The sequence below is a fragment of the Magnolia sinica genome, chromosome 5 (assembly GCF_029962835.1).
Source record: "Magnolia sinica isolate HGM2019 chromosome 5, MsV1, whole genome shotgun sequence".
Classification (NCBI taxonomy): domain Eukaryota; kingdom Viridiplantae; phylum Streptophyta; class Magnoliopsida; order Magnoliales; family Magnoliaceae; genus Magnolia; species Magnolia sinica.
In genome coordinates, this window is record NC_080577.1 from 109,204,939 (window position 1) to 109,232,033 (window position 27,095).

General features: G+C 40.1%; 1 protein-coding gene across 1 annotated transcript in view; it reads left to right on the plus strand.

Annotated features, from left to right (window-relative positions):
• The first annotated feature begins 237 nt into the window (after window positions 1-237).
• Window positions 238-27,095, plus strand: part of LOC131246653 (V-type proton ATPase subunit C-like) — a 38,577-nt gene continuing 11,719 nt past the window's right edge. Inside the window, exons 1-8 of the mRNA XM_058247002.1 lie at window positions 238-473; window positions 569-637; window positions 815-942; window positions 1,717-1,816; window positions 9,623-9,690; window positions 9,899-10,040; window positions 12,539-12,655; window positions 13,300-13,425. Of these exons, the coding sequence (XP_058102985.1) occupies window positions 360-473; window positions 569-637; window positions 815-942; window positions 1,717-1,816; window positions 9,623-9,690; window positions 9,899-10,040; window positions 12,539-12,655; window positions 13,300-13,425 (864 nt within the window). The 5' untranslated portion in view covers window positions 238-359. The remainder of the gene's footprint in view (window positions 474-568; window positions 638-814; window positions 943-1,716; window positions 1,817-9,622; window positions 9,691-9,898; window positions 10,041-12,538; window positions 12,656-13,299; window positions 13,426-27,095) is intronic.

Sequence of the window (27,095 nt, forward strand, 5' to 3'; positions counted from 1 at the left end):
AGTGGGATTTCACCACCCATGGGCATAGAACCCAAGACCTCATGTTGAAACTCCTCAGAGTTTACCGAAGTAAGGACTCGAACCCAATATATGGTAATTTTAAATAAGCGTAGCTTTTGCGTAAAGATACATCTAAAATATTAAACGCAATTTGGACCGTTTAATTTAAATTAGTTTTATGACACATGCAATTTAAGTGCCTGCGTATCATCTTTCACTCTCTACCGGAGTATCAAATTTTTATTTATTTTTTTCTGATTTTCTCCATCCCGCTGCTGGAGATCTCCTGCTTCCTGCATTCGCAGCCCTCCGAGTAACAGAAAGACCGAAAATCCCAATATCTCAAAATCTCATCTCTAATGGCTACGAGATATTGGATAGTCTCTCTCCCCGTCCAAAGCACCCCTGCTTCTCTCTGGTCTCGTCTGCAAGAAGCCATCTCCAAGCAATCCTTCGATACTCCTCTCTACAGAGTACGTACGATCCCCCATCTTCCAAAATCAGATCCACGTGTCAAAATCTCAGTCCTTGGTCTCACCGTTTCTCTCGTTTCTCTGCAATTTTGCAGTTCAATGTGCCGGATCTCCGCGTCGGCACCCTCGATTCTCTCCTATCCCTCAGCGACGATCTCGTCAAGGTGCGATCTTTGATAATTCGGATTAGAATTCTCCCTCTCTCTCTCTCTCTTTGGAATTTTGGGAATTGGAACAGCTCGAAAGTGTACTGTTTCGATTCCTGAGAGGGAAGATGGTGTGTTGGAAATTGGAAGGGTGGGTGTGAATGTCAATTTTCCTTTTTGTTGGAATTCATGCAGTCGAATAACTTTGTGGAAGGAGTTTCGCATAAGATAAGGCGTCAGATCGAGGAATTTGAGAGGGTGTCTGGTGTCGAGAGTGGGGCCCTCACCGTCGATGGAGTTCCCGTCGATTCTTATCTCACCAGGTAATGGCATTTCTGTAAATAGTGTTGTGATTTTCCAGTGATGTTTTTTAGGCGATCTGAACTGTTTGTATGGTGGGCCCCTTATGGATGGGATGTATGTGAAATGATCTCCTGCAAATGGATGATTGTAACCATCCAATCGGATCATTTTCGTGTTGAATGTGGCTCCTTTGCTCTACGTGTGCATTTACCGATATTGGACTATGGCTTGATCCCATGATGGGGGCCCACCTGATGAAAAATTTAGACTGCTGAGAATTGGGCCCCACTCGTGCGATTGTGAGGACTAGCTAAAAGAGCTGATTTTTTTTTTTTTTTTTTTTTCCGTGCATCATACTATGCTGCTGCTGATGAAGCTGATTCTAGCCAGTTCTGATTGAGGGCGATTTTTTGACCATCCATGATGCGGCTCACAAGGCTACATGGAGTGATGGCTGCACCATCCATCTGATGGGCAGTTATGGAAATGTTAAATAAGTTGTAAAATCCTATCCTACTGATCAGCAACCTTCAAACTGACCCTGAAAAACAAAAAATCATAAATGGTCCACATTCAATTGGAAAATCAGGTGACTCGTATTGTTCAATTGCTGCAATTTTTGCCCAGTAGCTGTACATGCCAGGATTCCATAGATGGACAGTCAGGATCATTTGATCACAAAGAGATGTGGGCCCCATCATGGATGGACCAAAGGAGATGGACCTCAAGCATGACCAAGGCAAAACCTCATCTTTTATGATTTCTGGATAATTGAAGTGGTTTTGAGATGGCAGATTTGTTTGGGATGAAGCTAAGTATCCGACAATGTCCCCACTTAGGGAGATTGTTGACAACATTCATGTTCAAGTAGCCAGGATTGAGGATGATCTGAAGGTAAATATTTGGACATTTTATTGTAACTTGATTTCTCTCTCTCTCTCTCTCTCTCTCTCTCTCTCTCTCTCTCATTCCGATTGATCTGCCTGGATCCATTTTATTCTCTAGCTCGAAATGGAACTCACTTGACAATCCTAACCATCCAATCTATGGCCCACAAATGGACATTAAATGACTATTGAAGCAACAATCAATGTTCAAGGAGGCACTGATTGGACAATCCTAACAGTGGGTCTGTTAGCCTACAAATGGTCACAAGAATACAACAAATAAGTAATAGTAGAAAACAAAGTATCCAAGCTGATTTCAAGTTTCTGAAAATTGTTAAAACACAGTCCTCTGCATCTTTAGCTTTAGTTGTTTGTCTGCAGAGTTCCCAACGGCGCTAGAGATTTGCTACCACCATTGGAGTTAAAGAAACCTAATGCGACTTTTTTTTGAAAGGTAGAAACTAACTGCAATGAAGTTCAGCATACCAGATTGAAAGTTCGAATCACACAAGAGAAGATGTAATGACTGTGAGCAAGCTCAACAATCTAATCTTATACTAGAGATCATCACTCCTCCCTCAACACATTACCTTAGAGAAACAAGAGAACATGCTTAAAGAAAATATCATTCAACTGTCTCATTCCATGGGTCTATATTTTATTTATAATGAGTTTTATAAGGTTTCCTCTTTGAGAAAATCTCTAATATAATTTAAGGAATCTAAAAATAGAATTCCTTCTTAGCCAAGATCTCTAAAATAATAAAACTCTTAAACATGAAAAATTTAATTATACTTCTTTCCTAGAATAAATATATTTTCTTAATATAGAAATATGAAAAACAAAGCAAAATAGAAACAAGCTAAAAAAGGAAATTGGGTCTTTTCTTGTGCGCACATGTGGGATGTGGTGTGATCGCATCAATTTCCCTTGGCTTGGAAAAACTTGGTTTTGTCGAGGTAATGGCAATGTACTTTTCATAGAGCTTTGGGTTAATGCGCTTGGAATTGTCTATTGAGATCCACTCGTTGTCAGGTCTTGGTCAACCCTTTCACTTGACGAGAAACTTCTCATACCCTCATCAGCGTGTGGAAACTATTTGATCATAGAATACACTTTCAATGATTCTTCGAATTGGTGTGGTACCTTGGGTATCTGGATAGTTTGATGTTTTATGCTCGTCTTTATGATGCCTAAGATAAACCGTGAGGTTTTCCACATTGAAAATTGGGCTAATATTTATTTATGTGGAAGCTCGATCAGATATTGTTTGAATTATCTCTGATATTATCGAAATATCTCCGATATTATCGCTATCTCTAGCTTGGTGATACCGATAACACCGGTAGTATTAGAAATTCCAAGCATCAACAATCTAGTGCTAAGTACTGCCAACGTCCTGATATCACCAATATTTTGAATTGTGTAAATTACAGGCGTCGCTTGTATCACCAATGTATCGCTAATATTTTCGACTATGTAAATTCTAGGTGACGCTTGTATCACAAGTGTATCGGCGATATTTCAATAATATCGCCACCATAGAGATATCACGGAAAGTTTGTTTATTAAAAAAAAATTCCATTTGAATTTTTTTCCGAGCGCATTGTTGTATGCAGTTTTCAATTTGTCATTGCTAATATAGATAATATCTCTATATTATCATTATTGCTACATGCATGATATCAAGGCCACAATCTTTTGTTTCCTTTACTGTTGTTGATGATTTCTTGGCAAAATATCATGAGCTGTCGATATTATGCAATATCGATGGGTGTTTGGATGGATGATTGGATGGTTAAATGGGATGGATTGGATGGTTAGACCGTTTCTTAGGACGACACATGCTTTTAAGCCCCCATTATATGGAAAATTATTTTGCATACATACTTTTTTGCAATTTTTTTAATTCCTAAATATGCAAATATGTGTATTTTAGCATCTCCTAAAGTTTCATTGAAAATTCTACTGTTTTTCCTACATTTTTTCGCATTTCCGGTTATCAACGATATTATTAGCGATATCGATGTTGTTTTCGTATCCCTGACTAGTGAAACTTTAGCGCTACCAATACTTCAAACACTCATATGCATTATTACTTCTTCAAAATACGATAAGGACCCTCTTTTTTGGAGTGGAGCTTAGTGTAAGAGCCTATTGAAAACCTCTCATGTTTGAGCATCACAATGATTTATACCCTTAAAATTATGAAAACGCCATTGAACGTCTTTATGCCCTTTATAATTTTCATTATTTGAAGTGATCTTCCATCTGACTTCTTCATGCATCTCTTTAATATGTTGTGCAAAAGCTTCAGTGTCTTGGCTTAATCGAGTTGCAAAAGAAATGAGACTAAATTGATAGGCTGCTGTGGTTGTATGCCAGTCAAAGTTATGAAAGGAGAGTCATGTAGTCCCATAGTGATAACCAAGGTGCGCTATAATGGTATCGATGGGTGTAATAGTCCCCGCTGATACAATAATGATGGGCTAATGGTCCCCATTGATACCGTTAAGCATAAGGGCCGTTACGGTCATTATGCCCCTGCAACTTTTTTTTTTTTTGGGTAAAAAAAGGGGAAAAATCAAATAATCTCAAATAGAGTCTCGAAAGATTTAGGCTTTGATTAGTAGCCTCTGTTCTTGATCATGATTAATATGCTTTGTAGTTGCTGTCAGAACGGATCCTCTACAACAGAAAACATGATTAAAAGAACAAGTGAATGCTAAGCCCTTATTTTTTGATATCATGAGACTTACACTTATATTTAAGAGTAAATTTACAGAATGCAATAATTTTCTTGAAGGACCAATTAGACAGAAGGTCGTTCCGTTGCCCGCTGTTTACAGTAATATTGCTTTCACATAATTACTCTTACATAAAAAATTAATATTGACAAAGAAGAAATGATTCCAATCATCTAGTTTACTGACAAATAGACCTTTGCCCAATGGCATTTGTTCTTCTACATCCTTACTTCTACGTTCTCCTCCTTTTAGAACTTCTTCGGCTTCTAAATTAGACTACCTCTATGAAATAGAATATTTACTAGATACAAGATTTCTGCAACCAAATATCCCGTCGTCAATCCTTAACAAATATATGGCAACCCTCAATCAGGTCCTATACAAAAGACCTTTAAGAAACTTCTCTCTCCAAAATCCCCCTCTGTAATAAAAGAAGATGCATGTGCCTCTAAATTTGATCAACATCCTTGCAAATCAAAATGAATCCTTTGCCACCATCAACCTTCCAAAAGAACTTTATCCCCTTTGGAAAAAAAGAAGGATACACATATCTTCACTTTGGAGTAGTCAAGACTGCATTAACCTTTCATGGTAAACATGGTCTTCCAGTTTCATAAAAAATCGTACTTCTAGACTATTGCTTTCGAGAATACCAGCATGTTTGCATAGGGACCATTCAAACTACTCTAAATGTAGGAGCAGTGTTTGTTACATTGTTTCCCAATTTTAACATGTCCCTTGATGATTTGTACCTCTTTGAGGCTCTTAAGATCTAAGTTCAGCCAGTGTTTTCAGTAGCGTTGTAGCGTAGCGTAGTGAAAACGCTATGTAGCATACGCAAGTAGCGTAACTCCCTGGTATTGTAAGCTATAGGGTAGTAGTGTAAGGTATAGGGTGTGTAGCGTAGTGTAAGCTACTTAAAATCTCTCTTTTTATTTTTTATTTTTTAAAAGTTTTTTTTTATGTTTAACACCTATTTTTAAATGGTGATGACTTATAACTATCGCTCATGACACCACATTAAACTAATCCGAACTATCCAAATTATGGTCCATATCGTGGATAGAGCACTTAGATCAATCCGGATCATCCAAATTGTGGCCTATATCATGAATTTGTTATGTTTCAATAAAAAAGAAGAATTCACACTTAGAGAGAGAGAGAGATTTTGCATGGAAATAACTAGTTGATGATCCAGATTCACAGTTAGGAACTCATAGAAATGATGCATTTTGTAAATTTTATCATATTTTCTATTATTTTAATTAAAAAAGTATTAAGGATTGCGTAGCTTGCGCTGCACGCTATAGAGGGCCAAATGCCACTCTATACACTACACACTATTTAAAACACTGAGTTTAGCTTACTAAAGCACCTCAACTTCAAAACTCTATTGCTGCTACCCTTCATTACCGGGTAGCCTTCCGAGTCCAAAACCATGCTTTGGATTTCTCCTTTCCTGGACTCTAAAACAACCAAGAAGCTCTCCTGATTGACGTTCAAGGCACTTATGTGCCAACTTTCGTGTTTGTTCCAAGACAACTCTCTAGAGAATAGCTTCAATCCATCCTTCCAGAAAGCTAGGTTATAAGTTGTGAGAAGACATACTTTGATTCCTAGGTAGTCCACAACGACCAACCGATGTTCATCAGGAAGCAAGACATGACTGTAGAAATAAGGTTCTTGCCCGTTGCAATACAAAGCTCCCTAGTCTTCTCTACCCTTCTCCCTGAAGCAAACATGATTTTTCCAACTTAACCAATCCCAATCATCCTCATTGATGATGATGGCTTGCCTGTTCACTAAGGCAAGAGCAAGATAGGACGCATTTGGTGGGACGTGTGTGGCTATGATGACAGTCTTGAACATGAGTTCGATGATGAGCCAGATGATTGATGCCACAACGTTAAACCCAAGAAAAAGAAGCCCTCATGAAGTAGGAGATCCAACAGTTGGCCTGCTAGGAGAACCCTCTAGAAAGTTTGATTACTATGTGCTTTACCTCCAAAAAAATACATCTACCTTACACTCCCAACCCACCAATTGAACCCCCATCTCTCCCTCCAAAACCAACCCTTATGCGATATTATCAAAAAGCATTATTCCTTCTTGTTACAAAAACTATCCTTCCATCCCTTGTTAAGCACGCACCATTAATTCCTGTTGTATGTCTTGCTGAATCAACATCTTGCCTAGAACCACAAGATTTTGATCTTCCTCCGCAACAAACTAAACATATATGGAAAATAAAAAACCCCACCGACTCAAATCTAGATGGGACTCTTAGAAGAGTTTTAGTAGCAGAAGTAGCATTGAACTGGCATGCTGAAAATGTTGTTTCTCAAAACAAGGCGTTGCAAAAAATATTAGAAAATCAGGAACAGATGTCCCAAACTCTTTTAAAGGATTCTCCATTATCAGTATGATCAAGTCTTGGCTTTCAACCCTCGAAACAGAACGCTTTTAGATTGCAACTATAGTCAAGGACTTTGCTTATCCTAGCTCCTTGATTTCACAAAAGGAGGCAGAAAAGAAATCGCTGGAAAATCAACTCCAATCTATCACAATTCCACTTCTTCCACCAAACCCTCCTCCCTTTCTGTTTATTCCCCAGGATCCTTTACTCCACCACTTCATCATACTCATATTCAGCCACAACCACTTCTTCCAACCGCTAACAATACGTTGTTCAAAGACCCAATTCCGCTCAGTGCAAAATACCTTTTCCACCAACAACTCTCTACCTCCTAAAACCCTTCTTCACCATCACATCCCAGGCCTCGTCCACCAAGACCTACTCCCGTTCCTTGTTCTCCAAACCCATATAATACATTTCCAACAACCTCTTCCATTCTTTTGTTTTTTTGTTTTTTGTGTTTTTTTTGAACATTCAGCCTCTTCATTCTTGACCTAGTAATCCTCCCAATCGAGGCACCAAACCTAATTTCTTCATTTCTTCATTCCTTCATTCTATTTCACTCTTTTCTGCCCATTCCCTAAAAATCCATACAGACTCTATTGAGGCTTCCGATGATGCTTCCAGCTCAGATCTCCCAGCTGTCTTCATGTAATAAGGTCATGTCCAAAATTCCTCAGAATATGAGGTAGAAATCCTCCTCTAACACATGCTATGCTACCTCCTGAAAGAGAAAGGTTACACTTCCAAGAGACTATTGATCACAAAAAGGTGTTCACAAAACTACAGCAAGATCAAACAAGAAACTATTGCAATATACATCAAGAAACTGCACACTGTGATGGATGCTCTTGAAAGATTAAAAACTGACATTATACTAGCTCTCCATTCCTCTCTCAGCACTTACTCTGCCTTTGGATGAGGAGGAGTTCACAATGGAGCTCACAATTTATAGACTTCAGGGTCATCCTTGAAATCCGGACCTGAAATGAAATAAAATAAAGGATAACACATACAATGCTATGCTGCCGACATGACAGTACACAATAGTAAGCACTATGTTGCTGACACAACAGTGAACACTATGCTGTCGACATAACAGTACACAACAATAAACACTATACTGCTACAGTAAAATCAATATGCTGTCGTGCGGTGTCGCCTTTTGGAAACGTAGATGCTTCGTGGAGGGAGATAGCGTTACTAGGATGCCGTCACTGCTTTCATCATGATCGACTGAAGCTTATTCTGACTCAGTCTCGGAGTCTTCTGAACTCATCGGGCTACCAATCCCTACATAGGGTGAGCTTGGTGATTCATCAACTTTAGCTAATTGGTCGTGTCTCCAGAAAATCAACAAGACGCTCAACAAATCTTTCATTCAATGGATGCTAGGGGCTGACAAATTGATTAGCTATGATTTTAGAGGGAATGGATGCCGTTGAGTAACCATTAAGAGAGCACATTTGTTGCTTGAAAAATTGTCATGGTTCTGGATTGCTCCTGTGATGTCTAGTGAGGTTATAAGGTTGCCAAGCTTGTATTTTTGATTGAGTAATTGCTGGAGAATAGCTGCCATGATTAGTCTGGATGAAATCTCTAGCTATATGAAATGTGATGAGCATGTATTTGGAGAAGTGATATTCTAGGTGGTTTTTCCATTCATCTAGGCTGTGGAACCATGATAGTCAGTTGAATACGTTCCTTTGATCACCAAGCATAGGGTGATTTAGCTCAATTTGTAAGAGATAGGCACTGAGACGTGGAGCATAAAAAACAAAGGCAATGGTGTATGCCTCAGACAAGTACCAAAGCAGACAGAGGGCTTCTCTCGGGAAATAGTAAAGGTTCTTAACGGAGAATAGAGTAAGGAAAGGGTAATCTAGATGTGGGAATTGTTCAAATAGTGGGTAGTTTTTGAATGGATGGATTTCAAGAATTTGTTTAAAATTATGGTAGCTTCTTTTTATAAAGAGGAGGTTGGCTATAGATTCAATGATTTTTGGAGGTAAGGTAGTTATGGATTCTAATCGATAAATACCAGGAATAGAGAAGAATTGAACTTCTGGATGGGGGGTATGAGGTTGTTTGGACAGGAAGTCTGCTAAGGTATTGCTTTTGCCCCTAAAATTTTTCAACGCTAAAGTCCAATTGGGAAAAACATTTTGCCCATCGAAGGAACTGAGCACTGGGTAAGGTTTTTTGTTTAAATTGCAGCATTCTTGGGAAAGAGGACACATCCATATCAATCTGGAATTTGTGCCCAATGAGGTGGAATTGGAATTTTGAAATTCCATTTTTGACGGCTGATATTTCTTTGAAGGTAGAGTGGTAATGCTGTTTTGAAAGTCAAGTTCCACCCTTGTATCCACAAAATTTTCTTTTTCCGGAGTTGTCTTCGACAAGGAGAACTGCTCCCCAATAAAGATCACTTGCATCAGTTTGCAGAATTCTTTTATCTTCCCGATTGAAAATAGTCTGTATGGATTGTACATTGCTGATGCAGTCATACGGTAGTTGACGTAAGCAAGTCCCTGTAGCTCCGAGTTTTGAAAGAAATGTTGAGAATTGGATGTTCTGACTTATATTTATAACTTATTTTGTAGTCTCACTTTGAAACTTAACGTTCTTCTGTGTCTTTACTTTGCAGGTTCGTGTTGCCGAGTATAACAATGTTCGTAGTCAACTTAACGCCATAAACAGAAAGCAAAGCGGAAGGTCTGCATATTGGTTTTCAGATAGCTCATCAGTTGATCATCTTATCTGTAATGGAACAGAATGAATTTATCTGTCTCCTTTTGAAATTATACTTGGAGTGCTTTCTTGGATGCTATATTCTTGTCGTACTCTGTTATCAGGGATATTAAATGAGACATGCTTTGTTAAGATTCATGTTAGAACTGAGTCCCTCTCTCTTCTATTTCAGCTTGGCTGTACGCGATCTTTCTGGTTTAGTGAAGCCAGAGGATATTATTATGTCAGAACATTTAGTAACTCTCCTTGCAGTTGTTCCGAAGTATTCACAGAAGGACTGGCTATCAAGCTATGAAACACTTGCTACCTATGTGGTAAGCATATCGACAAAATTCTCCTAATTTTTTACCCTCAAAATATTTGAGTTTCAGGAAAAAAGAATTTCTCCTGAATTTCTTTATTTTTAAGCGCTTACTCACGATCCACAAATGCTATGTGAATGATTCACAATTATTGAGTAGTTAAAATGAGAAACAAAGAAGCTCAAGAAAAATTTGACTGGTTTCTTCATCTTTGAGAGGTGACTGGTTTCTTCTCCTCATTTAAGTCTGCAATTTTGCCGGTTTTTTTTCCCTTTTTTTTCTCTAATTTTCTCGAGCCACTGATGCCTCAATGAATTTTTACCGAATAAGAACTTCGTGATAGTGGTGGTGAGAACTCCATACTGTGGTTACAGCTACAAAATCAGTAGAAAAATGTGGTCTGGCAGGACTGAAGTTTCAAGGCCTGCGGAAAGATATCCTAACGCAAGCTCTATTCTGCCTGCACACTTGTAGAAGGTAGACTATCTACATGCCATCACATGTGCCATCATGGCACACGTATAAGATCCAAGATGTCAATAAGGTGTGTCCCACGGTGAAGATGCATTGCCCCAAAAATAATGCCAATCCACTTGTCACGTTGGCCACAGTTTAAATGAATGGATGGCTGAAGAAAAACTTGGTAAAGTTTTTCTAGGCCATCAACTTGTTTCTGACATTTTGCCTGCCTGAAGAATAAAACAACCTGATTTTTGGGCCAGACCATCTACATTGCTAGATCGATGGCCAGATCCATTTGATGGAGGTCTTGCGTATTTCTCCAGTGTTGTGTACTTGCACATGTAGTTGTGTATAGATGGATGCTTTGTACATGCATGTGGCGTGGCAAACCTCTCCAAAGTATTGAGTTTGGACCATGTTTTTAGTCAATATGTATCTTTTTTAATCATTATTATCCAAATGAATGAAGAACAACTTTAAATGTTATAATTCTCAGGTCTTGAAGGATACATCAAGAATAATTCCATGATTTAATGTAACAATTCTTCTTCTCCGAAATCTTCTTAACTCATTTTTCCCTTGACAGGAGGGAGTACCTGAATGAGTTCCATGCTCCACCAATATGACCTTGAACCCAATTCTATTATTTCTTTCTTACATGTGCGCATTTGGTTTTTAAAATTATAAGGTGCCACATTCAGGACTGAGTATCTTTGTGTGGTTTAAAAAGCAGTAAAGTTATAGTGATTTAACTTGTAGAATATAAATATTGAGCCATAAAAGTTTAGTTGTCATCTTAAAAAAAAGGTTGCAATAAAACTATCAAGTTCGATTCAATGTATTGAAAGCTAAGGCCATGTTTGGGTTGGGGTTGAACTATGGGAAGGCAAGGGAAATTAAAATTTGGTGCAAGTATGGATGGTAAACTGACATCAGCGTTAGGGGAAGGAAACCTTTTGCACCTGTTTATTTTGTTAGGGAAACTGTGAAGGAAAGTGCTTGTCTTTTGCATTTTCAAGTGTTTGGGTTGCAATTTTGAAAGGGAAACCTTTTTACCCTGTAATTTTACCATTTGAAATGTCACATAAGAAGGAAAGTACCCACCATTTGAATTTAAAAAAGAAGAAGGTTTTACTTCCTTGCTAAGGAAAGGAAATGGATTTCCTTATCTTTTTAGGGCATGTTTGGAGACCATGAATTCCATGCCAAATGATGGAAAAGGAAATGGTTTTCCTTTGATGTGATAATTTGTGTTGTTTGGATAGCAAAGAAAAGGACGGCTTCCACCCAACAATCATTAAAGTTTTTCATAATTTGAATTCTTGGCACAAGAAACCATGTGAGTATTGGGGGAGGAATATGAGATTTCCAGTTGCTACCCAAACAAGTACTCCAAATTGGAACCCATGTTTTTATAGTTCTCATGGAAATCATCATTAGATATTTATTGTTTTTCTTTTCTATTGCCTTGGATTTCATGCATCCAAACATGCCCTTATGTAATCCAAATGGAGGAAATGTCAAATCAAAGGAAATATTGTTTGCGTCCCATAGGTTACCTCCAATGCAAACGCACTCTAAAGCAAGGTATTCTGTAACGGTAATGGCGGCTGTAACGGCCACCGGTGTTACCTTTAGGATACGGGGTGTAACAACTGTTATGAGGGCCGTAACGGGCTGTTATGGCCCTATTTTTTATTTTTATTTTTAATTGAAAAAAATACGAAAAACCTATTTCAGCCCTATAACGGTCCATTACGGGGGCTGTAACGGCCTTTATGACCCCGTAACGTGTAAAGGTTGTTGCCTTTACCTTTACTTAGCAGCCTTTAAGGCCCCATAATGGCCTTTTCAGCTCACCATGCCCTAAAGTTAAAATCTCCTTTCTGCATGCTTGATCCCGATGTTTATTGGTTGAGTTAATGTTGAAATGGACAAACAGTGAATGCCTTTGCCTGTTCATTTGCGTGTGGTTTCTTCTCCAATAGTTGCTGATTATTAGTAATGATAAAAAGTTGCTGACTATTAATTTAGCTAAATTCTTTTAGGTTCCCAGGTCCTCCAAGATGTTGCATGAAGACAATGAATATGCTCTTTACACTGTAACACTATTTGCTAAAGTTGCTGACAACTTCAAAACAGCTGCACGTGAGAAAGGATTTCAGGTGAGTTGTTTCTACATCATTTTGAATACTTCGATGTTACTTTACCCTCTTGAGTCATGAATGAGTGCTACTATCACAGGCAGAATGTCACATGCCTCTCCATTGAAACATGTGGCACATGGGAATATCCAGATTGTCGGTTCAGTAGGTCTAACCATGGATGGGCTGTGGCCTGAAAATACAACAGTTGGACAGTCCCATCTGCCCTAATCGAGGACTTTTATCCATCACATATGAACTGTCCATTGTTTTTATTTTTGGGTAACTGCCCCTCTTTTTCCTTTAAAACCGCTTTGATCAAATGGCAAGGAATTAATGATTATCCATCCATTGTGATTTTTGTGCTATCGCCTATCGAGGATGGGGCTTGCAAATGTTCAGTCTGGATTTCATTCATAATCGCCATGTGTACTTGTGGAAAGTGCGTGTGACATTTGCTTGTGATATCAGTATTTCTCCTGAAGCATGGTACATGGAATCATGCTGTTTAAAATTTTCTTGCTAGGATTGCCTGAAAGAAATGCTTGCAGTAGCATTTTAGTTTTTCCTTTTTGCCTTTTTGTTGGGTAGCTGTTCTTGACAGATGTAGTCTTCTTTAGCCACTATTTCCAACAGGCTTTTGTGTTATGATTCATGTGATTCAGATCCGGGATTTTGAATATAGTCCAGAAGATCAAGAAAGTCGAAAGAGAGAGTTGGAAAAATTGATGCAAGATCAGGAAACCATGAGAAGCTCTCTTTTGCAATGGTGCTATGCCAGTTATGGGGAGGTAACATATTCTTTTCTTTTTTTCTTTTCTTTTCAGCTAATGCTGAACAGAACACGCAGATGTTGTAACTGTGATTATACAATTGATGTGGCTAGCTTATGTTAAAATTCAAGGATGTGTGGCAAAGATCGACTTGTAGAGTATTCCTATGAATTCATTCTCAAGTGATAATATCCTATCCCATCAATATGATGGATTGAGCAAAACTTTGCACATGCCTCTAAAATGGTAGCCATATTTATTAGTCTTCAAAGAAAGCAATTATGGGGTCCGAGGCTCAGCAAATGTACAGTTTTCTGAGGCTTCCTGTTCCACAAATGTGGAGCCCATAATTTGGTGATCCAGATCATTTATCTGATGGGCCCATTGTGGATGGAGTGGAATGAAGACTTCCCAAATTGGAATGTCTAGAGCTTGCTTGTTATATGGGATCCAACGCATCCAGCGGAGCGAAGCAGCATTCCATTCTTTTCAGCGGCATCGTTCCGCATTGGTGGCAAGTGGAGTGCCACAATCGCATTCATCATTTTTGATCTACATAAGCCAAAGCCCATAGCACTGGTGACGTCTCTAGCATAAATGCGAGGATGTGTAGCTGATATAGGATCTTGTGGAGCATGATTTGATTTTGCAAGCGGTTCCTAATCTTTCAATCTTTGTTCCTTCCTGTGGATTAGGATTTGTGGGCCACCAAGCAAAGGATTAGGAGCTTCTTTAAATGTGGAGAATTTCCCATCTGTGGAGGCCTGGAGGGGTGCTGGTGTGTGCTTGATTGGCAATAGAAAGGGTCCAAGCCTCCAAAACACCTGTTCTGTAGTAAAGGTGATGCAGGTTTGAAGGACTAGGGCAGAAATATTAGTTTTTAGGGGCTTTCTAACCATTGCTATTGGTCCCTATGTGGGTCCCCATGTATGTCTTATGTAGGGACTTGGTCAAGGTTATTTTCCCTTTATTTGGAAACCCAGGTATTATTATTAGGGTTGCGATGAATTTAACTGAAGAGCTAGGGTTTAGTTTAGGTTCTAGGGTTAGTATAGACTGTAGAATCCCTTTTTCATATGTAAGGGGAAGAAGTGTTGCTTTTTTTTTTTTTTTCCTTCTTTTCTTTCTTCTTCTTCTTCTTCCTCCTTTGTATATGTTTTGGAGATAGAACTCAGGGAAGGTTTGGAACTTTTGGGCTTGTAGAACCTCAATTTCTTAAGATGAAGGTTCTTGTCTCCTTTTGTTAGTGCTTGCGAGTGCATCTGGTACAATTTAAACAGTTTGTCTAGTTATTGGAATTTTACAGTGATTGCTGCAATTTTTTATTCCTGAAACAGTGAATCCTTCCCAATTCCCTGGATTACTCATCTAGTTGCCGGAGATCAATTTCTAACTGCTAGAAATTGAACCCCACTTGCTGGAAAATTTGAATTGTTGTTGGGTTCTTAGTTTGAAATTTGAGCCCTCATTCCATTGGATATTTTGCAAATACTTCATATTCTGTGAGGGAAATTGCAGGGGGCCACTCCATGCCATTGGAATTGTGATGGGGACATCACGCGCACGCGCACATGCACACGCACGCCGCCCCCGCTACGCACGTACGCAAGGAGAATGAGGACCCCACCGTCGATCTGGATTGATGACGACGTCCAGGTAGGGCCTCCTAGGTAGAAGATGGAGTTTTGGTTCGTTGGAGTGGGCCCGATAGTCAAGTAAAGCCCATCATGGGATCTCATGATTGTGGCCCACTAGTCTGATTAATCTTATATTTTAGGTTTTGCTTATTAATGTTATTTAGAGTATCATGGACGGTTTAGATTTCTTGGATTAGTTTTTATTTTTGTTTACTTCATCACCAAGTAATAGGTTGCGCACATGACGCGAGTTTTGGGGTATAGGGTTTTCCTATAAATAGGCACTCCTTGTAGGTTTTTTTTTTTTTCTCATTGAAGCTTAATAAAAATTCTGCGTTTTTCTATTCTGAGTTCTCGAGTTGTGGAAATCCAATTGGGTGCGAAGCCCTCCCTTCATCAAAGGGCTAACTACCGTGGTGCGAAGCCACATCGATCCCAATTCGCCCCCATCCTCTACCATCTCTATTTCTCATCTCCTACCACCATCCGCGCTTCAAATATGTCCTTTATTGCAACGGTTTTCCTCTTTATAACAGAATTTCAGATTCTGACCCTACAGGAGGGCTGAAACTTTGGCGGAGCACCACGTACAGACCGTGCATTCGATCGATACGAAACTTGAGGGTTTTGAAGCCCTCTCCTGGCCGATCAGAGCTAAGGAGACGCTTTCCGCGTTCGGCGCCCCCTCGCACGTACGACCAGACCCTTGCGCATGTTCGATAGGCCTGGCCCGCTGTCCGCGAGTGGGGACTATCTCTAGGTTCAGATTTTCGCCTATTTTACTCTCACACCTATTTTCCCTAACCCTAATCCTAGATTGCATTACTTTCAATTTATTTGCCCATTTTCTTACCCTAGTGTTCTTTGAATTGGAATTGATGAATCCCTTGGATTAGAGACTGATTGCTTTGCATGTGTGGATGATTTTTACTTCCCTTTGAGTATCGTTTGGTTCATAATTTTATTGATCCAGCTCTGGCCTGTGTAGGCCTGGACCCGCACAGATTCCCTTTGCTTGAATGTTTGAACTTTTGTATGGGATGTGAAAATTTTATGTGAATGTTTCTGAATTAGTTTGATCTAAAGCCTGTGATCTTGCATATCATAGTTAATTTTCATGTCCTGCATAATTTGGTATCAGATCCAGGTTCTTATAGGGAAATGCATTAAATGTTTAGCGTAGTTTGTTTAAGTTCATCATGCATCCAGTTTCATCATATATAGTTGTTTAGAAGTTCGTAGTTATTGATATTAGTTGCTGAAATTTCTGTTATCAGGAAGCTACCAATTCGCATTGCTATAACTTCTTGTTATTCCCTTATTTCGACAACTATATTGCTGGATTTTAGTAGCATTGTGTAGTTTCCCTCATATAGAGTCTCATAGGATCATTTAGTTGCATATAGTCGTAGTAGAAAGTCCTTAGGTGGAGTTAGCGGTTGTATGCTCACATGTACAGGTCGTGGTTTTGGTTTGCACCCTACACTAAACATGGAGCAACTACAAGAATCAGTGAACAAGTTAACCCAGCAGGTTGATTCTTTGAGTAAGCGCTTGGAACAACGCATAGATCAACGCCTTCACCAATTTAATGATCGCGTTACCCAACTAGAGGCCTCCCTCGGGGCAAACCCCACTATTGGGGAAAATGTCCAATCTCAGGCAGGTGGTTAGGAGGTTAGACTAAGGAATGGAGGTGGCCAAGGAGTTGGTCATGGGGGCGCACACCTGTGCATCCACCCCGTGAGGGATATCATGACCAATATCACCCAGACGCACAATTCCTCAAGGGAGTTAGACTAGATGCCCCCTACGTTTGATGACCAGTTGGACCCTAAAGCCTTTTTATATTGGTTGGTAGATATGGATTACTATTGTGAGTGGTATGACATGTTAGATGCTCGACGAGTCCGGTTCACCAAGATGAAGCTTGTGGGCCAAACAAAGAGGTTTTGGGCGACGGTAGAGCGAAAGAAAGAGCGAGGAAACTCGCAATAGTCCATTGGGGAGAAATGAAAGAAACACTTAAAGAGAAGTAGTTCCTTTTCTCTTATCACTTGCGGTTGGTTGAGGAGTGGCAGTCTCTTCGACAGGGTTCCATGAGTGTTGTTGACTACATTGAGAAGTTCGAAGAGTACTTGACTCGCTGCGAGGTTGATGGGGACCCCGTACTCACGCTTGGTTGTTTTAAAACGGGCTTTCGTCCTGACATTAGGAGAGAGTTGCTTGCCAAAGACATAGACACTATTGAACAATTGTATCTAGTGTTAGAAGTTGAACAATACCTCAAAGCATTTGTGGGAAGACGGTTTGACTTTTACGATTATAGTGCTAAGGCCAACCTCTCTGGGGCTAAACCTAACACTGAGTACCAGAGCAAACCTTCCAACAGTTTTCAGCCCAGGCCCAAGGATGATAAGGGTAAAGAAATTGCCGGGTCTAGTTCACGTGGAAGTGGGGCAACTGGGTGTTTTAGGTGTCAGGGGTTTGGTTACTTTGCCCACCAGTGTGGCACGAAAGAGGGCACCAAAGTATTCTTTATTGATGGGCAAGTAGAAGTAGTGCCCTCAGAGAGTGACGGCAAAGAGAAAGAATATGAGCAAGTAGAAACCCCTAGTGATGAGGAAGAGAGACTCCAAGAGTTTGCAACCCTTGCGATTGTGCGTTGCGCCTTGGCTTAGGCCAAGAACACTGATGATTGGCGCTACAACACGATCTTCTATACTTATGTGAAATGTGGGGAAAAAAGCTGTAAGATGATCGCGGATAGTGGTAGTTGTGCCAACCTGACATCGACTAGCACTGTGAGCCGTTTGAGCTTAAAGCTGGGAGCCCATCCTCAACCCTATAGTCTCTTGGGTTAATGAAACGTCCATTTCAGTCTCGCACCGTTGTTTTGTTCGTATTCAGTTTGGATCATATAAAGACACACTTTGGTGTGATGTTGTTTCCATGGATGTTGGTCATATCATTTTGGGTAGACCGCGGCTCTATAACAGGGATGTTACCATATTTGGTTGTTCAAATGTGTGTATATTCTGGTTCGAGGGCAAGAATGTCAAACTAAATCCACTGCCACCCAAGAACACGACTGGAAAGGAGTCCACCACACAGTGGTGCGAGCGGCTCAAAAGAATTGAAGGAATCGAAGTCCAAGTTCAAACCACTGCATATTCTAAATGCCAAGGACTTTGAGCAAGAAACGGAGGCGGACTCGATAGTATATGCCCTTGTGGCTAGGGAGAGTGTACTAGAGGCTAGCGTAAAGTTACCCACTAAGGCCATTTATGACGTGTTTGGCCGGTTGCATTAGGTGGGATTAGAAGGGATGGAACTAGTTTTAAGGTAATGATGGTGTTGTCGGTGGATGGGTTGGAGTTCCACGGTATTGCAATATCCCGGGACACTTTTGACGGTCTGTTTGGATAAGTTGGAATATCCTGGGATAACAATGGTTGTCGTGTTTGGCAATCAATGGTGAAAACCCATCAACTGCAGTCGATGAGATGCCGTGGATTGTGACGAAGATGCACCGCATTTTTGTTTACGTCACCACATTCTATGAGGCCCACAGTGATGTATGTATTACATCCACACCGTCTATCCATTTTACAAGATCATTTTAGGGCACGGGCCCAAAAATGAAGCATATCAGAATCTTAAGTGGACCACACCACATAAACTAGTAAGATTTGGGCCATAGAAGTTTAGAATCAGTCTGATATTTGTTTTTTACCTTCACCTAGGTCTGTGTGACCTTATGAACATCTTAGATGACAAATAAACATCATGATGGGCCTTAGGAAGGTTTCAATGATGGGAATCATTATCCTCGCTACTTTATGTGGTGTGGTCCACTTGATCTTTGTATCTATCTCATTTTTGGGTTTATGGCTTAATATGATCTCTTAGATGGATGGACGGTATGGATATAATACATATATCATAGTGGGCCCCATGAAACTTGGTGACGCCCATACACCATCGTGCAACATACTAATTTTTCTTCTTCTTGAATCCATGCAGGATTCACTCTGGTAGTTATAAATCTAGCGGGACCGGGAGAATTCAAATTTCTATCCGGTTCAGTTTCCAAAGTCTTGAACCAATACCACCAAAGCTAATAACCAAACATGCATGAAGTTTGAACCATTGATTTTTCTAATTCAATCCCATGTAATCCTTCCTAATGCAGCTAGCCAAACAGGCCCTTAGGTAGTGCGTGAGTTTCGTGATGTCTTTCCTGATGATCTACCAAATGAGCTTCCCCCTACGAGGGATATACAACATGCCATTGATTTAATCCCTGGGGGGACTCTACCAAACCTCCCGCATTATAGAATGAACCCATAGGAGCACGCTGATTTGAAGAGATAGATTGATGAACTCCTAGAAAAGGGATTCATTCGAGAGAGCATGAGCCCGTGTGCCTTACCCGTCCTTCTTACACCTAAAAAGGATGACACATGGAGGATGTGTGTTGATAGTAGGGCCATCAACAAAATCATGGTCAAGTATTGGTTTCCCATATCGCGTCTTGATGACATGTTGGATATGATGACCAATGTTACTATCTTCTCTAAAATTGACCTCAAAAGTGGTTATCACGAAATCCGTGTATGCCTTGGTAATGAGTGGAAGACGACCTTCAAGACGAAGGATGGGCTATACGAGTGGCTACTTATGCCTTTTAGGTTGACTAACGCCCCAAGTACTTTCATGTATGTGATGACCCAAGTGTTAAGGCCCTTCATGGGAAAGTTCTTAGTCGTATATTTTGATGATATCTTGATTTATAGCAGGACCAAAGAATAATACCTCAACTATTTGAGGCAGGTTTGTGGGATCCTTAGAGCCGAGAAATTGTACGCCAACCTAAAGAAGTGTGCTTTTTTGTGTAGTAGTGTTTTCTTCTTAGGTTTTATTGTGTCAGCTGAAGGCGTATCGGCTGATCCCGAGAAAGTTAAGGCCATCGTCAATTGGCTTGAACCCCGCAATATTCATGAGGTGCGCAGCTTTCACGGCTTAGCCACCTTCTATAGGCAGTTCATTCGAGGTTTCAGTTCCATTATGGCTCCCATCACAGATTGCATAAAAAAATGAGAGTTTTAATGGTCAAGATGATTGAAGATCCAGTCACGTGATTTCTGAATTTTTCAAAAGCTTTTGAAGTTGTATGTGACGCGTTAGGAATCGACATAGGATTACTTAGTCAGGAAGGGCATCCTGTTGCCTTTTTTAAGTGAGAAACTGAATGAGGCGAAACAAAAATATTCCACCTATGACAAAGAGTTCTATGCGGTAGTGCAATCACTGTGCCACTGGCGTCATTACCTATTGCTGCAAGAATTCGTCTTATTCTCAGATCACGAGGCCTTGAGATATCTGAACTCTCAGAAGAAATTAAACCCTAGGCACGCCAAGTGGGTTCAATTCCTTCAAGAGTACACTTTTGTGCTTAAGCACAAGGCCGATGTAGAGAATAAGCTTGCTGACTCGTTGAGTCGTCGAGTCGCATTACTCAATTCTATGAGTGTCGAAGTTACGAGCCTTGAGCACATTAAAGAAGATTATTCTGAGTGTCTAGATTTTGGAGTTGTGTACGCATCGTTGTTAGAGAGTCTGTCAGGAGCTAGCAGTGAGTACTTGATTTTAGACGGGTATTTGTTTAGGAGTGACTGCTTGTGCATACCATGCACCTCCCTCCACGATTTTCTTGTCTGGGAGTTACATTCAGGAGGGGTTGCAGGTCATTTCAGTCAAGACAAGACCATTGCCTTAGTGGAGGATAGGTTTCATTGGCCAAGCCTCAAGCGAGACGTGGCCAAAATTATAGGGCAATGTCGTACTTGTCAACTGGCAAAACAAAAGAAATAAAACACAGGATTATACACACCTTTGCCAGTCCCATTCATCCCTTGACAGGACATCAGTATAGACTTCGTGCTTGGACTTCCCAAGACTTTTCGGAAACACGATTCCATATTTGTTGTCGTGAACCGTTTTTTTAAAATGACCCACTTCATTCCTTGTTCTAAGACCTCCGATGCATCTCATGTTGCCAAGTTGTTCTTTAGTGAGGTTGTTAAACTGCATGGGTTACCAAAAAACCATAGTGTCTGACCGTGATGTGCGATTCATGAGTTACTTTTGGAAGACACTATGACACATGATGAATACTAGGCTTCAATTTTTTTCTGCCTACCACCCTCAGACCGATGGTCAGACTGAGGTGGTTAATAAGAGCTTAGAGAGTTTGCTCAGATGTTTAGTGGGGGAGTATACTAGGACATGGGACGCTGTACTACCCATAGCTGAGTTTGCATTCAATAGTTCTGTCAATACGTCCACAGGTCTAAGTCCTTTTGAAGTTGTTACTGGTTACAAGCCTAGGAAACCCATTGATTTCATCCCTATGTCATTGTCCCATAGGCCATCAGAGTCTATAGAGTCTTTTGCGCATCACATCCATTCATTGCATCAAGAAATCAGCCGAAAGATCACTACTAGTAATGAACATTACAAATTTTCTCCAGACCAACATAAACGTTTTAAGGAATTCAATGTAGGGGACTCTGTGATGGTCCGCATTAGGCCCGAGCAGTATCCTCAGGAAGCTGTTTGTAAATTACACGCGCGTTGCGCTGGACCCTTCAAAATTATTAAACGAACGGTCTCAATGCGTATGTGGTAGATCTTCCACTTTTTATGGGAATTAGTTCCACATTCAATGTGGATGATCTAGTTGTGTTTCAGGGGACCCCTGATACTTTGTTCGGCCCTTCGCCCACCCATCTTGATTCCCCAGATCTGTCCCTTGATACATGGCCTCTTCCCGACTTTTCTTCCCAGCCTCTACCTCCCATACCTAACCTTCATACACCCAGAGAAGAAATAGAAGATATTCTAGATCATTAGATAGTTTCAACGTCGGATGACGGATTTTAGAAGTACCTGATTAAATGGAAGTCACGCCTAGCTTCAGACAGCACGTGGCTCACTAAGGAGGAGCTTCAGAGACTTGATCATGATATCTTGGAGCGGTTTAGGAGTTTTGTTTCGCCAGTGGCAAAATCTTCGTAGCCAGGGAGAGTTGATGGGGATATCACACACATATGCACACGCATGCTGACCCCTACACATGTACGCAAGGAGAAGGACTCTACCGTCGATTTGGATTGATGACGACGTCCAGGGAGGGTCTCCTAGCTAGAAGACGGAGTTTTGGTTCGTTGGATTAGGCCCGATAGTCAAGTAAATACCATCATGAGATCTCATGATCGTGGCCTACTAGTCTGATTAATCTTATATTTTAGGTTTTGCTTATTAATGTTATTTAGAGTATCATGGACGGTTTAAATTTCTTGGATTAGTTTTTATTTTTGTTTACTTCATCACCAAGTAATAGGTTGCGCATATGGCACGAGTTTTGGGGTATAGGGTTTTCCTATAAATAGCCACCCCTTGTAGGTTTTTTTTTTCTCATTGAAGCTTAATAAAAATTCTGCTTTTTTCTACTCCTCTTGAGTTCTCGAGTTGTGGAAATCCAATTGGGTGCGAAGCCCTCCCTTCATTGAAGGGCTAACTACCGTGGTGTGAAGCCACATCGATCCCGATTCACCACTATCTTCTACCATCTCTATTTCTCATCTCCTACCACCATCCGCGCTTCAAAGATGTCCTTTATTGCAACAATTTTCTTCTTTACAGCAGAATTTCAGATTCTGGCCCTGCAAGAGGGCTGAAACTTCGGCAGAGCACCACGCACAGACCGCGCATCCGATCGATACGAAACTTGGGGGTTTTGAAGCCCTCCGTTGGCCGACCAGAGCCAAGGAGGCGCTTTCCACCTTCGGCGCCCCCTCGCACATGCGACCAGACCCATGCGCACGTGCGACAGGCCTGGCCCGCTATCCGTGAGTGGGGACTATCTCCAGGTTCGGATTTCCGCCTATTTTACTCCTCTCATACTTATTCTCCCTAACCCTAACCCTAGATTGCATTACTTTTAATTTATTTGCCCTTGTTCTTACCCTAGGGTTCTCTGAATTGGAATTGGTGAATCCATTGGATTAGGGACTGATTGTTGTGCATGTGTGGATGATTTTTACTTTCCTTTGAGTATCGTTTGGTCCATAATTTTACTGATCCAGCCCTAACCTGTGTAGGCCTGGACCCGCACAGATTCCTCTTGCTTGAATGTTTGAACTTTTGTGTGGGATGTGGAAATTTTATGTGAATGTTTCTGAATTAGTTTGATCTAAAGCCTGAGATCTTGCATATCATAGTTAATTTTTATGTCCTGCATCAAATTGTGCATCAAAAGTGCTTGCTAGACCTTAATATCTTTTGTCCAAGAATGAGAAATGATGCAGCATTATGTGTTCCACCCAATCACATTTAGTCATGGGATCCATCACCTATTTCCTCAAAAAGAGGCATGCTATAATACCCACGACCATACTTGCTATAGTAACATACTAAATGTTGCTAGAGTGAAAGATGGAGGGTAGGAGATGGTGAGGCAACACCGGAAAAAAGGTTAAATTGAGCTTAGTCGTCGTGATTCCTTTCTTGCTGGATTTCGATGAGCCGATGATCTGGTTGAAGTGCTCGGGAAGTTTGGCTCCATTGCAGATGTGTTCATACCTAGAGAGAGGGGAACTAAGAGGAGTAGAGGGTTTGCATTCGCTCGCTTCAGGGACAAGGATGAAGCCTAGAACACAATTGATGGATGGGAGGCTACTTGGAGGCAGATAATCAAGGTCTGCGATGCCAAAAGACTGGAATATGAAGAGGAAGAGGGCCACAAGCAGTATGGGTTGAGAAAAAGCGGTAGAAGGTTAGGGAAGGGAAGCAGAGGAAGTGTCAGGAACTAGAAAGGACAAGAAGCTGTGGTTCATACTATGAAATTTTGGTTCGTAATCCTCGACATAGTGAGCATGAGTCTAAGGGGCTGTTTGATTTTTAAGCTTCCTAGTAAATACGTGTAAAAAAAGTAATTATTACTAAGTTCAGCTGTTTGAAATTGGCAAAGGAATTACATCTTGAAAATCGGTCCAAAACTCATATTTTTGCTGATTTAAACTTGTGGGACCCATCGTGATGTATGTTACTTATCCACACCATCCATCCTTCGTAACGGCATATTTTATAGCATAAGTCCAAAAATGAGGAAAATCCCAAGTTCGAGTGGGCCACACCTTAAGAAACAATGATTGTAAAGACGTGAACCGTTGAAAGCTATTTTCTCCCTAGGGCCCACATTGATGTTTATTTGTCATCCAACCTGTTCATAAGGTCACATAGTCACAAATAAAAGGAAAACAAAAATATCAGTTTGATCCAAAACTTCTAGGGCCTCAAAAAGCTTTCAATGGTAGGAGCTCAATTCCCATTATTTCCTATGGTGTGGTCCACTTGAGCCTTAGATCTGCCTCATTTTTTGGTTCATGCCCTAAAATGAGCTGACTAAAGGGATGAACGGTGTGGATAATAAACTTATATCATGGCCGGCCCCACAAAAGCAACATGTGTTGGTCTCGGGTAACATGAGGTGCTATAAATGAAGGCGGCTGTCAACATCACCTCGAAAATGCAGCAGTAAATACAAAGTTAAATAATTATTACTCATTTACCATGAATTACCACTGTCATTGGAAAATCAAACAGCCCCTAAGGGGTGATTTTCAAGAATGTTATAGTTGAGAGAAGATTTAAAGGTCTTACATACACCCTAGTGGCTAGGGTAGCTTGTGGAGATGTGTTGATTGTGAAGATTATGGAGATCAGAAGGAAATCTCCTTTTGCAGTCTCAAAGATCTCGGTGGTAAGGTTGTTTCTTAGTCATTCCTCTTTATCTTTTGAATCTAGGAATGGCATGGAAACATTAGGGTGCTGCATTACTTGCTCATGGTGGATTGGTGGCGGCTGTCAGAGATGGTGACTAACAAAAGCAGTTAGGATACGAGATCCTGGTACATGCATGGGACACTAAGGTGTTGAAAATTTTTTGGTCCCGATTTGGTGAGGCACTAGAGATTGATAGCCGAATAGAGCGGTTAATTTTTATGTTTGCTAAGGGCAGAGGTGGTGCATGGTGATAGACCTTGAAGTTGATGGTCCATCATTCCTAGTCACAACTTTAGAGCCTCTGACGGTTATCAAAACTGACAATGTTTGTCGCAGGGAATGATGTAGGGGATCAAAGACGTGTAAACTAGGTAATCAACAAGGTGGTGTGGATGGGTGGTGGAGGTGATTTTTTGGGAAAGCTAGAGGCTGTAGGGAGAGCATATGTGGCTCTTAGATTCCACATCAAGTTGACACCAATTACTCGAGAATTCTATAGCAAATAGATTATCTTTGCAATAGCTATACCGTAGTGGGGATGGGTAATTTTGCTGTTCTCAAGTCTAACTGGTAGGACCACAAGGTAAAGTCCAGCTAGCGGATAACATCCAACCTATTAAGTGCATGTGTCATCCAACCCTTCTAATAGGCTGGTCCCACTATGAGGATCATCTAGTTTAGAAATCATCCTACCTACTCACCAGGTGGGTCTCACCATGTAAAACAATTTCTTGCCATTAGTAAATAGCAAAAAAGAAGTGTGGTGCACTTGATGTGTAGATATTTTTGATATTTTTGTTTTTTTTTAAAAAGGTATTCCTCATGATAAGGCCAACGTATTGGACAGTTGGATTTCACACACACGAGGGGTTGGATAGTTATTTGCTAGGTGGACCATAACCAATATTTTAAATAGCGTTTGCAGCATAGCTATGACGCTACGTAGCACTAGCAAGTAGCATAAATCTCATGTAGGCTGTAGCATACGTTATAGGGGTCGTAGTGTATGTAGCGTACGCATAGTGTATGTAGCATATGTAGCGTTGTAGCATACTCTACATTAAAAAAAAATGATAATCGTATTTGTGTTTTGTACTTAATATCTCAACCTATGGGATTTTAATTTCTTTTCATAGTTGTGACCAGTGTTTTTAAGTATCGATGATATCAACCGATATATCCCACGTTTTATCTCCTATCCCACCTGTGCGATAGGAAACCCACAAGTAGTGGGATATATCCCATATGTTCAGTCTAGTGAACATTTTCGATTTTTGATCCTTTTTTTTTTTTTTCCTGCAAATCATGTTAAGGCAGTGTCAGATTGTTACAAATCCATGATTTTTCATGTTTTCCATGAAAAATCGAGGATTGGGAGCTTCGATTTCGAGAATTGGAGGAGACGGGCGAGTTGTGGAAAATTGAAAAAAAATAAAAAATTTCCAATTTCTCACAAATTGGTTACAATCTGTGTTTAAACATAAAATCAAACATATATGTAACCTGATCTAGCGATTTTTTTTTTTTGAATGTATTGCTTGTGTTTCCACATCTTCTTACATTTATAAATTATATGAATAGATTTTGAATATACTTGCATCCACTGGATTAGACATCGCATAGATTACGATCCCATACAAAGAAAACCTATTATGTGCACTTGTTTTTTGTAATGTTTTGATTTATAAGTGTGTATTGATGTCTTTTTTAACAAACCCCGAAGTTCCATTGAAAATTTCAACCAATTTCCCAATGTTTTCCCATGTTTCCAACAACAGCGATACATTATGCTAATACAATCGATATGTCCCATGCGATAACAGATACGTATTCGTATTCCAAGGGTGCGATACGTAACGCGATACCGATATTTCGAACACTGGTTGTGACTTGTGGTTTCAATTAGACATTATTAATTAAAGTGGTTTGCTTAGAAAGTTGTTGATGTGATAATGATTTGGTTTGGTTTATATATGTGGATTTGCTTTTGATAAATGATAATTAATAACTTGTTTGAATATGCTTGTACATGAAATAATGAATCATCTTTTAGTCATTTTTATTTTATATTTTTTTCTTACTATTTATCATATTTTTTCTATTTTTAATTTTAAAATTAGAACTATCATGTAGCTTACGCTTCACTCTATGCTACTTACGCTAACACACATGGGAAATGGTACTATGAGGTTGACCTCA